Below are 14628 nucleotides of genomic sequence, written 5' to 3' on the forward strand. Positions count from 1 at the left end.
GGAGACACGTTCCCTGCCCACAACGAGCCCATGTCAGTTTATTGAATTGGAGCTGTTACAGGATCATCCCTCCACCTAGGATGGACAACAAAAAGCACAGCACCAAGACGGGCCAACACAGCACAGGCCGCACAGTTGGACAGACAGAGGCAGACAGAGTGAGAGGGAGAGACAGGCACAGAGAGGCAGTGCACACTTGGGAACCCACCGGTACAGGCAGCGCAGATGCAGAGACCAAAGCCCCGACAGACAGGCAGACACAGGGACAGACAGAGCACAGCACCACCGCGCAGATGAACCACGGAGGTGCCACGGGGGCCCCGGGGACAGGCAGTGGAGGGCCGCGGGGGCACTGCCGCCGCCTGCGGGTGGACACATCTCACCCTCGGCCTCCCGGACGGACGGAGAGAAGCCATCACACAGGTGAGCGGCACGGGAGAGAGCTGAGCCCGGACGCCTGGGCCCAGAAGGGCAGAGTCCAGACTGCCATCTGGCAGTCCTAACCAGTGAGGCGTGTGGACCTGCCCCCTATGGCTGGGGGGGGGGGGCGCGGTTCTGCCCGTCGGTGCCACCCGCCGGGGCTGGCGGGCCAAGGGTCGTAAGGCCTGTTAGCCCCAGGTTCGGTCCTCTGACGGGGTGGTGCAGGCACTCGAAGGTCGCGGGGGAGGACCGGGATCAGCCCAGACGCAGACGGGAATGGGTCGGACCGGGACCGGGCCGGGTGGCAGTGGAGGGTGGAACCCGAGGGCACGAGGAGCGAGGAAGGATGGGGAGCCCCGGGGGCTCAGGCTTAGAGGGGCTCCTGGCAGTGCGGGCACTGAGCCATGTCAGGCTGGTAGCGCTCCACCTGGAACGTACAGCTGGCAAAGCCGAATCGGGCATGGAGCCGGGACGAGGCCTCTGCCAGCACCGCCTCAGGGTCCGCCGCCTCGTCTGGGGGAAGAAAGGACCCGTCACTGCCGTCCTAGTGAGTGGTGCGTGCCGGGGTGGATGCCACATGAGCCGGTTGGACTGAGTCCCCGCCCGACACGGGGCTCACGGGGTAAGGGAGAGGACCGTGACAGGAGAGACGGAGATGTTCCCCCGGGATTGGGACACAGGGCTCCCTGGTCAAGCCGGCCGGAATTCCAGGCAAGGCTACTCAAGGATCTCAGCCTGGGGAATGGGATTTGGGGACTGGGATCCCGGGGCCGGGGCCCGGGAACAGGTCCTCAGGGGGAGGTCAGATGCTCACCTATGGCCAGGTGGGCCGAGGCCACGTGATAGGTGAGGGTCAGGGCCCACAGGTGCAGCTCGTGTGTCGCCCGGACCCCCGGCACGCCCAGCAACGCGTCCCGCACCGGCTCAAAACCTATGTTGGGGGGCGCACCTGATAATAATCATAATAAGAATAATGCTTGTGGTATTTAAGCGCTTACTGTGTGCTGGGCTCTGTTTGAAGGGCTGAGGCGAATACGAGAAAATTGGGTCGGGCCCAGTCCCTGTCCCACAGCGGGCTCACGATCTTATTTCCCACTTTACGATGAGGAAACCGAGGCAGAGAGAAGTGAAGTGATTTGCCTATGGTCACACAACAGACGGGTGGTAGAGCTGGGACTAGAACTCAGGTCCCTCTGTCTCCCAGGCCCATGCACTCTAGGCCATATTGCTTGTCCACGCTGCTTCGTATCTGCAACCGGCCCGACTTCCTCATCGGCCTGGTCATCGTCCCCATCTTGTAGCGCCCTCTTCTCCCCTTTTCTCTCTTGCCCTCCCCACTTCCCTTTGGCAGCAGCCTGGGCTCCCTACCACACTCTCCAGCCCTCCCGCCACCTCCACCCCCAGCCAGTTTGCGGTCAGAGGGGCCGGCAGGTCGGCTTTCCCAACTTTACTGTCACTTCCCCTGGGAGGAGCTCGGTGGCAGGTCGTGGAGGGGGGGAGCAAATGACCGCCGGGGCGGGGGCCGGCCCTCTGGTCAACCTCTGGCAGATGAGAGGGGATGAGGGGACTGGGTCGGGGGGTCGGACCGACCTTCCATGAGGACCCGCAGCACATCCCGCAGGGTGGGGGCAGTGGAGCCGAGGGCGCAGGCGGAGAACAGGAAGGTGCTGATGGGGTCGGCGGCCTTATACTGCGGCTGGGGGGGGAAGGAGGAAGATCCAGAAGCCGAGGGGAGCGAGGGCCAGAGACCTGAGTGGAGGCAGGCCCTGGGGTCCCGCCGGAGCAGGGGGCGGATCCTGGGACGCGGGCCCGGGGGCTGGGGTCAAGCGCGGCGTCCAACCCCCAACCCAGGCTGTACCTTGAAGTAGATGAGGGTGGCAGCAACCAGCACCCCAAAGCTCTGCAGCAGATCCCCCAGCACGTGCACAAAGGCAGCCCGGACGCTGGTGTTGCCCAGATGGAGGGGTGCTTCTTGTCCTTCCTCCAAGGGCATGTAACCGGCCCCGCCGGCCCCGTGGCTATGCGTAGGGGAGGCCTGGTGCAGCACGAAGGCCATTCTGAGGGGAAAGCCAGACCACTCGGCAGGAGGTCACACGCCCCCTCCCCGGCTACGCTGTTCTCCCTCCCTCCCTCCCTCCCAGCCCTCCCCGCCTTCTCCGGTCCTGCCCCATACCCTTCGCCCCTAGCCCCACTGCGCCTAGACTCCTCTCCCTCAAAGAAAAGAACGAAGCGAGGGATGAAGACCCCAACCCCCTCAGCTCTGAGCGCGGCCAACCAGTACAGCTTCCTCCCCTGCCACCCCTTTTTTTCCCAAGGCTGGCAGCGGAGCGTCTTCTATCCATTCATCCATCTGCTCTGGGTCGGTGGGGACCTCCGACAACCCTTCCCCGGTCAGTCGATCGATCGTTGGTATTTACTGAGCACTCGCTCCGTGCAGAGCACCGTACTGAGTGCTTAGGAGAGTACAGCACAACAGAATTAGCAGACACCGCATTTCCTGCCCTTAACGAACCAAGGCAGCACTCAGTTCTGCCTCTGCACTTTGAAGGAGTGGGGAGAGGAGAAGAGTTGGGGGGAAGGGAAGGAAGGGAGGAGAGCAGACTATACGTTCTATATGAGCAGAGAGCGCATCCACCAACTCTACTGTACATTCCCTAGCGCTTAGAACAGTGCTCTGCACACAGTAAGCCCTCAATAAATAGTATTGATTGGATTGATTGATTGATAGGAGGGGAGGCACTCAGGGACTCCAACAATACAATAGAATATTGTTATACCGAACTCTCCCCAAGGCTTAATACGGTGCTCTGCGCCAAGTAAGCGCTCAATAAATACGAATGAATGAATGACTCCATGAGGTGGCTACGTACAGGAGGTTGGCACAGACAGCGATGCCCGCGGTGAACAGCATGGCCCCCCCTTCGATGTGGTAGTCACTGTGCAGGAGGCGGAGGGAGGCCAGGTAGAGGAGGAAGCCAGTGACCAGCCAGAGGGAAAGCACCGAGGCCAAAGCGCCCAAGGTCTCTGCGGGCGAAGCGAGGAGCCGGTCAGGGAGATGGCGTAGGACGCCCAGGGCTCCCGGGGGCTCTGCTGAGGAGGGGACGGGGAGGGGGCGAGGCCCGGAGGGTAGACTCCTTACCTGAGCGGTGCCAACCGAAGGTCATGGTGCGTGTGGCAGGACGGGCAGAGAGCCAGAGGGAGAAGAGACTGCCTGCCATGCTGCCCACGTCTGCCAGCAGGTGGACCGCGTCCGTCATGATGGCTAAGCTGTGCGCTAAGTACCCGCCTGCAACATCCCACAGCTGGCACCCCCTCCTCCCTCAGCTCCCCGCGTTCCCCCTCCGAGACCTGCATGCTTGCCCTGCCTCCCCAAGCGGGCCCCAGCCCCTCCCACCGCCCCTCTTGAGGCTCTTCCAGGCTGACGGGATGGACGGAGCCCACCTCCCACCCAGGATCCCCCCCACAATCCCCTCTCGCCGACCTCCTGAGCCTTTCCCGGGATGATGGGAAGATGCCCGGGGAGGAGACCGAGGGAGAAGAAGGGTTCTCTGGGGAAGAGGAAGTTGTGGAGGGGAATGTGGTGGGAGAGTAGGGGGGGATGGATGGAGGAGGACAGTGGGAAGCCCCCTCCAGACGGACATACCCACGACCTCCCCGGCCATGAAGAGGCAGCAGACGGCACAGGCGGCTCCAAGCTGCTTCCGGGCCCGCAGCCGCTCCGCGCTGGGGCCGGCCTGGGGGGCCAAGGCCCCATGGCAGTGCTGAGGCCGAGGCTGCTCCGGGGCCGCCGATTCCGCGGGAAGGGGCTCCGACGGCTCTGAGAAGAGACTGAGGCCCGGGACACCTGTCAGCTCCGGGCCTGCTGCCGGGCCTCCTGCCGGGCCTGCTGCCGGGCCTCGTGCCGGGCCTGCTGGCCCCACATCCCAACAATCCCAACCCGGACCGCTAGATCTCAGACCCAAAGTCTTCCCTCCACAGGAACTCCACTCTAGAAGAAGTTCTGCTTGCCAACCTGGTCCAACCCTGGCCCCCGCAGGACTTCTCATCGATCCTACTCCAAAGGACTCACTGAACAGACTCGAGTCCGGTCCCACCTCGACGCTCCCTTTCTATAGTTTCCTGCCTCCAATCTTGGTCCCAGTCAAGTCATCCCACCTGATCCCCAGCCCCACAACCGGCTCTTCCCATTTCTTCATCATCATCGTCATCATCAATGGTATGTGCTTGCTCTGCGTAGCACTGTACTAAGCGCTTGGGAGAGGACAAAACAATAGTGTTGGCAGATACGTTCCCGGCCCACAACCAGCTTACAGTTGAGAAGGGCTGAGGGTTGGGATAGAGAAACAGCATGGTGTAGTGGATAGAGCACAGGCCTGGGAGTCAGAAGATCTTGGGTTCTAATCCTGGCTCTGCCACGTGTCGGCTGTGTGACCTTGGGCAGGTCACTTCACTGGGCCGCAGTTACCTCATCTGTTAAATGGAGATTGAGACTCTGAGCCTTATGTGGGCCAGGGACTACGTCCAACCCGATTTGCTTATTTCCCTCCCAGCATTTAGTACAGTGCCTGGCGCATAGTAAAGCACTTAAATGCCATCATTATTATTATTATTATTTGGGGGTGAGCAGGGCAAGGGCTGCACCTGGGCATGGCAGACAGACGGCAGTGGCTCATTATTGGGGTGGGCAGAATGTGGGAGGTGGGCCGAAGGGGAAAGTGAAGGTTAAGCTTCTGCTTTTTGGCTTTAGATTTCACACAAAATCATCTAATCGAGCCCCAGTTCTCAGGCCAAAGAGTATGTCTCCCGTGATGGAGTTTAGTTTATGTTTTTCGTTAGTTTTTTTAATGGTATTTGTTAGGAATTTACACTGTACTAAACCCTGGGGCAGAGATAAGCTAAACGGGTTGGACACAGTCTCTGTCCCACATGGGGCTCACGGCCTTAATCCCCATTTTACAGATGAAGTAACTGAGGCCCAGAGAAATGAAGTGACGTCCAAGGTCACACAGCAGAAGAGTGGCGGAGCCGGGATTAGAACCCAGGTCCTTCTGACTCCCAGGCCCGTGTTCTATCCACTAGGCAACACTGTTTCTCTTCCAGAGTAAGCATCTAGGGCAGGTCCACCCAGTCAGGGAGCAGAGGAGCTGTGGCCTGCACGGTTCCCCCCCAGCTCTCGCCCTTTCCATCAGAGAGAACCGGGGACTTCACAGAATCCAGGTTTTGGCAGTGGGTGAGCTCCAGGAAGATTTAGATCTACGGGAGGGTTGGGGGTTGGTGTGGGTGTAAGAGGGGGCGGCGGGAGGGGGGATTAATCAAATTCCTCACGCTATATCTAGCCCCAGAGAGCTCCCTGAAAGAGGGCTGAAAATAAGGACAGAATGAAGCTGGGCAGGAAGAAGCAGGAGTGGGAAGGGGACCTAGGAGGGATCAAAGAATTCCTGGTAATTCTCCTGGCCTTCAGGAGAATCTTTGGTACTCCATAGACCCTAGAGAGCATATCGCTTTCTCTCTGTCTCTCTCTTTCTCTTTCTCTTTCTCTCTCTCTCTCACCCCCCCCCCCACCCCCCCACACAAACACACATGCCCATACGCACCACCCATACAAACAAATAGGAGACACACTCACACCCCCTCCCTCCAGTCGAAAACTACCCCCAAAGAGAGACCCAGAGACAAAGAGGGAAGGGGAGGGAGAGGAAAGAAGAGGTCAAAAAGAGAGAGGTGATTCGGGCAGAGGCAGCGGGAGGCAGGGCAGAGGTGGAGATTGAGGCCGAGGTGGAGGTATAGGAAGGGGCAGAGGGAAAGGCGGGGACAGAGGCAGAGATTGAGGCAGGGGCAGAGGGAGGCAGGGGCAGAGGGAAGCAGGGGCAGAGGGGGAGGCAGAGGCGGAGGTTGAGAGGGGGCAGAGGGTGGCAGAGGGAGTCCGCAGGGTCGGGGCCACGCTCCGTCCCAGCTGAACGGGGCTCGGAGGGGAAGGGGAGCGGGTTGCGGGTTGCCGGGGGTGCTGCGGAGGAGGACCGGGGGCCGAGGGGCGGGAGAAGGGGCTGGGGCCGCCCCCCGGCCCCCCGCCCGCCGCCCCCGGCCCCGCTGTCCCCGGCGGCTTCGCGCCTCATTTCACACCTCGCCGCCCCCGAATCGGCGTCTGTGCGGAGCCGGGAAGGGCCCTCCCCAGCCCGCCCCCGGCCTCCCCCGGCCTCCCCCGGCCTCCCCCGGCTCCCCGGCCCGCACCTGCTCCCCGCACGCCGCTGTCCTCCCCCTGCGGCCTGAGCCTGACTTCCACAGCCCGAACCCGCAAAACGTCCCACGGCGGAGGGAGCCGGGGACAAGACAGCCGGGAGCCCCGGGAGCCCCGGGAGCCCCGGGACTGGAGCCACTGGGAGCCACTGGGAGCTGGGGAGCCGAGGGCCCGGAGCTGGAGAGGTCGGGGGGCCGGGGGATGGACAGCCGGGACCCTGACACCGGGAGCCGGGAATCCAGGGTCCGTGCTGAGGGGTCCGGGGGTCCGGGGGTCCGGGGGGGTCACGACCTCCGGCGGAGGCTCACACCCAGGTGGAGGAATGGGGCCGGGGGCGGATGCGGGGGTCTCGGGGCTGGGGGACCCCAGGGCCTGGCACACAGCCAGGGCTTAACACGTATCACGACTCTTAGCATCATCATTATCGTTATTATTATTATTATTATTGTTATCGGAGCTCTGGGGATTCAGACATATCGGACCAGGGGCCCGAGCCGCCGGGGGATGAGGGATGTGGGAAGGAGGCGGGAGGCGGGAAAGATGCGGGACGGGCGGAGGCCGCGGGATGGAGGGAGAAGATGTGGGGAGGACGTGGATTTTAGGGAGAAGATGAGGGTGGTGGGGAGGCCGTGGGTTGTAGGGAGAAGATGCGGGTGTTGGAGAGGCCGCGGGATGAGGGAGAAGATGTGGGGAGGCCGTGGATTGTAGAGAGAAGATGCGGGTATTGGGGAGGCCTTGGGATATAAGGAAGATGCGGGTGTTGGGGAGGCCGTGGATTGTAGGGAGAAGCTGCGGGTATCGGGGAGGCCGTGGGTTGTAGGGAGATGTGGGTGTTGGGGAGGCCGTGGCTCGTAGGGAGAAGATGCGGATGTTGGGGAGGCCGCGGGATGTAGGGAAGATGCGGATGTTGGGGAGGCCGCGGGATGTGGGGAAGATGCCGGTGTTGGGCGGGCCATGAGATGTGGGGAAGATGCAGGTGTTGGGGAGGCCGTGGCTTGTAGGGAAAAGATGCGGGTGTTGGAGAGGCCGTGGGCTGTAGGGAGGAGATGCGGTTGTTGGGGAGGCCGTGGGTTGTAGGGAGGAGATGTGGGTGATGGGGAGGCCGTGGGTTGTAGGGAGGAGGTGCTGGTGTTGGGGAGGCCGGCGGCTGAGGACGCGGGTTTCCCAGGCGGGAAGCCTGGGAGCGTGTGCCAGTTGTGAAGGGGCGCCCACCGCAGGGGTCCGCCCCATCCCCTCCCCTCCTCCATCCGGACAATCTTGGGGAGCGGGGAGCGGCCCGCAGCGGGGTGCGGAGCCAGGAGAGCCCGGCTGCCCGGCTTGCTTCCCCGCCGTCTCTGCGGCAGGGGCGGCCCTGACCTCCTCCCGGGGAGCCCAGGAATGGGGAGGGGGTCCGAGCCCGGGGTGACCGGGGCAGGGGGCAGGGGGCAGGGGGCAGGGGGCTGGGGGCTGGGGGACACTCACAGAGGGAGAGAGGGAGGGAGGCAGAGGGCAGACAGAGGATGGGCAGCGGCTGGAGTCCGGGGCAGGAACCGGGGGACCGGGGAGGACAGGGACAGGGGGGCGAGGGTCCGGGGGTCCGGGGGTCCGGGGGTCCGGGGGTCGGGAGAGGGGCCTGTCCCGGCTCTCACCTCTGGAGTCGGAGGCTGCAGAGCGGTCCGGCGGGCCGGGGGGGGACGAGGCGGGCGGTCTCGGAGCTGGGGGCGGTGGGGTCCGCCATCCCGGGGGGTCAGCGGAGGGTCCGGGGTCGGGAGGGGCTCGGGGCAGGGCTCCCCGGCTGACCGGCCTGGGCGCGGGGAGCCCCGGAGAGCCGAGCCGTCCGCGGCGGCGGGCCGGACTGCAGAGCCCCCGGCCTCCGGAGCCCGCCCCCGGCCCCCTCCCCACGGGGTGGGGGGTCCGATCTCGCCCCGCCCCCACAAACACAGCGCTCCGCCCAGAAGACCGCGGTCACCCGGCCCCCCACAGCCCCTGGGATCCCCCCGGACGGACCCTAGGGGTGGACGGCCCGGCTGAGGGCCCGGCTGGTCCCTGGAGAGACGATTAGACCCCCCCCCCCAAAAAAAAGAACCCCCACACAGACACACGCACAGAGCCCAGTCCTGGACTTAACAATAAATGGGGGAAAGCAGTGGGCGCAGACACAGAAACAGCAGGAAAGTAGAAGCACAGAAAGAGATCTAAGAACATAAGGGACAGAAATAGATTAAAAAAACAAAAAAAAACCCAACCAGGCCTGGCACAGAGCGGGGCTATATCTGTACCCGACTGAACTCGTCGGAGAAGGTAGAGGGAGGGTTAATCGGGGAAAGTTTCATGGAGGAGGAGGTGGGCTTCTAAAGGTAGTTGAAAGGAGATTCGGGGTCGGGCCCTGCCCTAGGGGGTCCCTAAAACTCTTGGGTTTCCATAGAGATTTGAGCTCAGGCGGTTGTCATCACTCTCCTCTCCCTTTTTTCCCTCTTTTCCCTCCATCTCTTCTTCTTCCTCTCCTCCTCTTCTTTTCCCTCTCTTCCTCCTCCTCGTCGTCCCATTCATCATCAGCAGTACGGACGGACCCCGTCTGCAAGGTGCGCAGCCCTGCCCTAAACCCCTGGGGAACCTACCCGGATCGAATAAGAAAGGATCCCTGCCTTCGAGGAGTTTACAACCTCGTGGGGGAAAGGGGGAAATATAAACGGTCCAATATCGAAGCGTCGAAAGAGAGCGAGAGAGGAGGTGAATAATAATCCCCAGTGGATCAATAAACGTCTTAATCAGAGAAGCAGCGTGGCTCAGTGGCCAGAGCCCGGGCTTGGGAGTCAGAGGTCGTGGGTTCTAATCCCGGTTCGCCACTTGACTGTGTGACTTTGGGCAAGTCACTTCTCTGTGCCTCAGTGACCTCATCTGTAAAATGGGGATGAAGACTGTGAGCCCCACGTGGGACAACCTGATTCCCTTGTATCTGCCCTAGTGCTTAGAAAAGTGCTTGGCACATGGTAAGCGCTTACCAAATACCATTATTATCAATATTATTATTATTATTAAGTGATGAGGACGGAGGAATCGTGACGGAGCTGGCCCGGCCGCAGAGGTGGGGTCGAGGGGCGTTGATGGGGAAACCTTTCTGGAAGGGCTTTGAAGAAAGCAAGGGAATTTGGTTCGGGGAAATCGAAATCTCCTAAACGGTACGGTCGTTGTGGGCAGGGAGCTTACCCTGTCGTACTCTCCCAAGCGCTTAGTACAGTGCACCGCACACAGAAAACGTTCACTAAATACCACCGATTGATTGATTGGAGGGATGCCAACTCGCTGTGGACGGGCAAAGTATTTACCAACTCTGTCATACCGTACTGTCCTCAGCGCTCGGTCCAGTGCACTGCACATGGTAAGCGCTCAATAAATCCCACCGATAGATCGATTGATTGGAGTGATGCCAACTCGTTTGGGGCAGGGAACGTGTCTACCAACTCTGCCGTATTGGACTCTCCCAAGCGCTTAGTCTGCGCACAGTAAGCGCTCAATAAATACCACTGATGGATTGGGGTGATGCCGGGGGATGGGGGTGGAGGCTCAGAAGGTCGGGATCTGGGTTCGAGGGTCACCTTGGGGGGGAGAGGGGGTGTCCCGCCGACTTCTCCCCCGGCCCCAAGCCCGGACAAAGCTTTGGGGAGTGGGTCCGGGGTCCGACAGACAGACTGGCTCCGCGGGGGCCGCGTTAACCTGGGGGACGGCGAAGAGTCATCCAGTAGTGTTGTGCAAAACAATGGGTCGTGGGAGGTCGGAGGGTGGGGGTGAATGGGATGCAAGGAGGGACGGGGAGGTGGGCGCTCAATAAAACGGAGAACGAGGGAAAGGGAGGAGGAAAATGGGGGGAGGAGGCAGGGGAGAAAGAGGAGGAGGGGGAGGAAGGGGGAAAGAGGAGGGGGAGGAAGAGGGGAAGAGGAGGAAGAGGAGGAGGGGGCAGGAAAGAAAGAGGAGAGGGAGGAAGAGGGGAGAGGAGGGGGAGGAAGAGGGAAGGAAGGGGAAGAGGAGGAGGAAGAGGAGGAGGGGGCAGGAGAGAAAGAGGAGGGGTAAGAAGAGGGGAGGAAGGGGGAGAGGAGGAGGGGGCAAGGAAGAAAGAGGAGGGAAAGGAAGAGGGGAAGAGGAGGAGGAGGCAGGGGGGTAAAGGAGGGGGAGGAAGAGATGAAGGGGAGGAAAAGGAGGAAGAGGAGAAGGAGGCAGGGGAGAAAGAGGAGGGGGAGGAAGAGATGAAGGGGAGGAAAAAGGGAGAAGAGGAAGAGGAGGCAGGGGAGAAAGAGGAGGGGGAGGAAGAGGAAGGGGGAAAGAGGAGGACAGGCAGGGGAGAAATAAGAGCTCGAGGACGCGGGAGGAGGAAGGATGATAGGAGGAGGGAGGAAGAAGAGGAAGGAGAATAGGGAAAGAAGGAAGGATGGAGAGGTGGGGAGGAGAGGAAGGAGGAGAAAAAATACGACGGGGAGGTGGAGGAGGGAAAAAAAGGAAGTGGAGGGGGAAGAAGAACGGAGAAAGGGGGAAAAGAAAGCAGGAACTCCGGATCCCGGCGGACAGAGCGTCGTCGGGACGGGCCCAGACCACACGTCCCGCCTGCGGCGCGGCGCCCCACCCCGGGATTGTGCATTCCCGAGGCGGAGATCTGGGAATTGCGGAGATCTGGGAATTCGGTGACCTCCTCCGTGCCTCCTGTCACTGAACTTCCCGTTCTCCATCCGTGGAGCCCCCGGGCCTGTGCAGCCCCAGACCGAGGGCGCCGGATAAAGCCCAGTGCTCTGCACGGAGTAAGCGCTCAGTAAATTCGACCGAACGAAGGAGGGGCAGGAGGCTCCCGGCGGTTCGCACGCCTGCCTTCAGTTTAATTTTAGTGGAGGGAGAAGCGGCGCGGATTTTTCATTGTGTCCGTGGCTCCTTGGACACCTCCTTGTGGTGACCAGTGGCAAGGAAGAATTCCACTTTCTTGTCCCGGGACCGCAATAAATCCCAGTTGGTCCAGCCTCCATTCGTTCGTTCGTTCAATCCTATTTATTGAGCGCTTACTGGGCGCAGCGCACTATAATAATGATATCGTTGGTATTTGTTAAGGGCTTACTATGCGCTGGGGGAGATACAGGATAATCAGGTTGTCCCACGTTGAGGCTCAGACTCGTCATCCCCATTTTGCAGATTGAGGTCACTGAGGCGCCGAGAAGTGAAGTGACTTGCCCAAAGTCACACAGCTGACAGGTGGCGGAGCCGGGATTAGAACCCATGACCTCTGACTCCTAAACCCGGGCTCCTTCCACTGAGCCACGCTGCTTCTAAGCGCTTGGGAAAGTACAATACAATAGCGACATTCCCTGTCCACGACGAGCTCCCGGCCCTCGGTTCTGGTGGGACTGATTTGAGTGATGGTCTTCTTTATGAAGCGCTACCTATGTGCCAAAGCACTGGGCTAAACGCTGGGATAAACAACGAGACAGAGTTCCTGTCCCTCACGGACCTAGAAAGCTAGTGCTGGTATTCTAGCCCCATTTTATAGATGAGGAAATCGAAGCACAAGGGAGTTAGGTAGAAATCATAATTGTGGTATTTGGGAAGCGCCCAGTGGGTACCAAACATTGTACTAAATGCTGGGATAGAAACAGGATAATCAGGTCAGAAAGAGTCCCTGACCCACAGTCTAAGGGGGGGGGGGGGGGGGGAACAGTAGGTATTTAATCCACGTTGCAGGTGAGGAAACTGAGGTACAGAGACGTTTAGTGACTTTTATTCAATAGTATTTATTGAGCACTTACCGTGTGCAGAGCACTGTACTAAGCGCTTGGAATGGGCAATTTGACAACAGATAGAGACAGTCCCTGCCCAATAACGGGCTCACAGTCTAAAAGGGGGAGACAGAGAGCAAAGCAAAACAGAACAAAACAAAACAAAACATCATGAAGATAAATAGAATCATGGAGACGTATGCCTCATTAACAAAATGAATAGGGTAATAAATAATATGTACAGTGACTTGCTCAAGGTCACACAGCAGGCAAATGGTAGAAATTCCCAAGCCCGGGATCACGCCACTAGGCCATGCTGCTTTATTTTTCATGCTCTATTTATTAAGCGCTTACTGGGTGCAGAGCACTGTACTAAGCGCTTGTCTGCATCATGGGTTCGAATTCCGGCTCTGCCACTTGTCAGCTGTGTGACTGTGGGCAAGTCACTTAACTTCTCGGTGTCTCAGTTACCTCATCTGTAAAATGGGGATTGAGAGTGTGAGCCTCACGAGGGGCAACCTGATTACCCTGTATCTGCCCCCAGCGCTTAGAACAGTGCTCTGCACACAGTAAGCCCTTAACAAATACCAACATTTATTATTATTATTATTGCTATCTGCATCGCCCGACTGGCTCCCTTTTCTCTTTTCTCCTCTCGCAGCCCCACAGCGCTTATGCATATATCTGTAATTCTATTTATTTGTATTGATGTCTGTTTATTAGTAGTGACGTCTGTCTCCCCCTCTCTAGACAGTGAGCTCGTCGTGGGCAGGGATTGTCACTCTTTATTGTTGCATTGTATTTTCTCAAGTGCTTAGTACAGTGCTCTGCACACAGTAAGCGCTTAATAAATACTTGTCAGCTGTGTGACTGTACACAGTTCAGTTCGATTGAATTACGATACAACAATGAACAGATACATTCCCTGCCCCCAACGAGCTAACAGTCGATCTCCAGCCGGGCCAACTTTCATTCGTTTATTCAATCGTATTTATTGAGCGCTTACTGTGTGCAGAGCAGTGGACTAAGCGCTTGGAAAGTACAATAGAGCAATAAAGGAAGACACCGTGGGCTTTCACTTCTCCTTTCCTAGCAGAGCTTCCCCCTTTTCTTGACCCTCGGCTCTGTAACTGCTGCAAACGTGGCTGTGGTTGTGACTTGTGGGGCAGTCAGTCAGAAACAGGAAACACGGACATAAAGGAGAAGCAGCTTGGCATAGTGGAAGGTGGCTTGGGAGCCAGAGGACGTGGGTTCTAATCCCGCCTCCGCCACTTGTCTCCTGGGTGACTTCGGGCCAGTCACTTCATTCATTCACTTGTATTTAGTGAGCGCTTACTGAGTGCAGAGCACTGTACTAAGCCCTTGGAACTTCACTTCTCTGTGCCTCTCTTCCCTCATCTGTCACATGGGGATATTAATAATAATAATAATGTTGGTATTTGTTAAGTGTTTACTATGTGCCAAGAGCTGGGGTAGATACTGGAGCCCGGGCTTGAGAGTGAGAGGTCACGGGTTCTAATCCCAGCTCCGCCACTTGTCAACTGTGTGATTTTGGGCAAGTCACTTCACTTCTCGGTGCCTCAGTGACCTCATCTGTAAAATGGGGATGAAGACTGGGAGCCCCACGTGGGACAGTTGATCACCTTGTATCTCCCCCAGTGCTTAGAACAGTGCTCTGCACATAGTAAGCACTTAACAAATGCCATCATTATCATTATTATTGTGGTTGTCCCATGTGGGGCTCCCAGTCTTCACTGAGGCCCAGAGAAGTAAAGTGACTTGCCCAACGTCACCCAGATGACAAGCGGCAGAGCGGGAATTAGAACCCACGACCTCTGACTCCGAAGCCCAGGCCCAAGTGGGACAACCTGATCACCTTGTATCCCCCAGCGCTTAGAACAGTGCTTTGCACATAGTAAGCGTTTAACACATGCCACCGTTTATTTTTTTTAATTACCCACTGAGCCATGCCTCTTGATGTCATTTTGTTTTTGTTGTGTTCTCTTTTTGCTCTGCAGTCTGTCTCCCCCGTTGAGCCTGTGAGCCCGTCACTGGGCAGGAACGGTCTCTCTCTGTGGCCCAATTATCCATTCCAAGCGCTTAGTCCAGTGCTCTGCACATAGTAAGCGCTCAGTAAATACCACTGAATGAATAAATGAATGAAGAGGAAGACTGTGAGCCCCGCGTGGGCCCACCTCTCTGCTCCCCCTCCTCCCTCTGCTCCTTCCCCCTTCCCCCCTTCCC

General features: G+C 59.0%; 1 protein-coding gene across 1 annotated transcript; it reads right to left on the reverse strand.

The window, feature by feature from the left end:
- Positions 1–5: 5 nt before the first annotated feature.
- SLC30A3 (solute carrier family 30 member 3) lies at positions 6–8513 on the reverse strand. The gene is made up of 8 exons (XM_029072342.2): positions 8284–8513; positions 4064–4248; positions 3560–3706; positions 3291–3444; positions 2279–2477; positions 2011–2116; positions 1235–1369; positions 6–933 (listed from the first exon to the last, which is right to left on the reverse strand). Exons 1-8 carry the CDS (start codon positions 8370–8372, stop codon positions 791–793), a joined length of 1158 nt encoding a protein of 385 aa, XP_028928175.1. The 5' UTR covers positions 8373–8513; the 3' UTR covers positions 6–790.
- Positions 8514–14628: the final 6115 nt, after the last annotated feature.

Source organism: Ornithorhynchus anatinus, chromosome 9 (genome assembly GCF_004115215.2).
Source record: "Ornithorhynchus anatinus isolate Pmale09 chromosome 9, mOrnAna1.pri.v4, whole genome shotgun sequence".
Classification (NCBI taxonomy): Eukaryota; Metazoa; Chordata; class Mammalia; order Monotremata; family Ornithorhynchidae; genus Ornithorhynchus; species Ornithorhynchus anatinus.

Coding starts and splice junctions, on each gene's coding strand:
- SLC30A3 (XM_029072342.2), bottom strand. CDS start 8,372: ATGGCGGACCCCACCGCCCCCAGCTCCGAGACCGCCCGCCTCGTCCCC. Junction 4,249..8,283: donor TGCAGCCTCCGACTCCAGAG/GTGAGAGCCGGG, acceptor CCCGGGCCTCAG/TCTCTTCTCAGAGCCGTCGG. Junction 1,370..2,010: donor GCTGCGGGTCCTCATGGAAG/GTCGGTCCGACC, acceptor GATTATTATCAG/GTGCGCCCCCCAACATAGGT.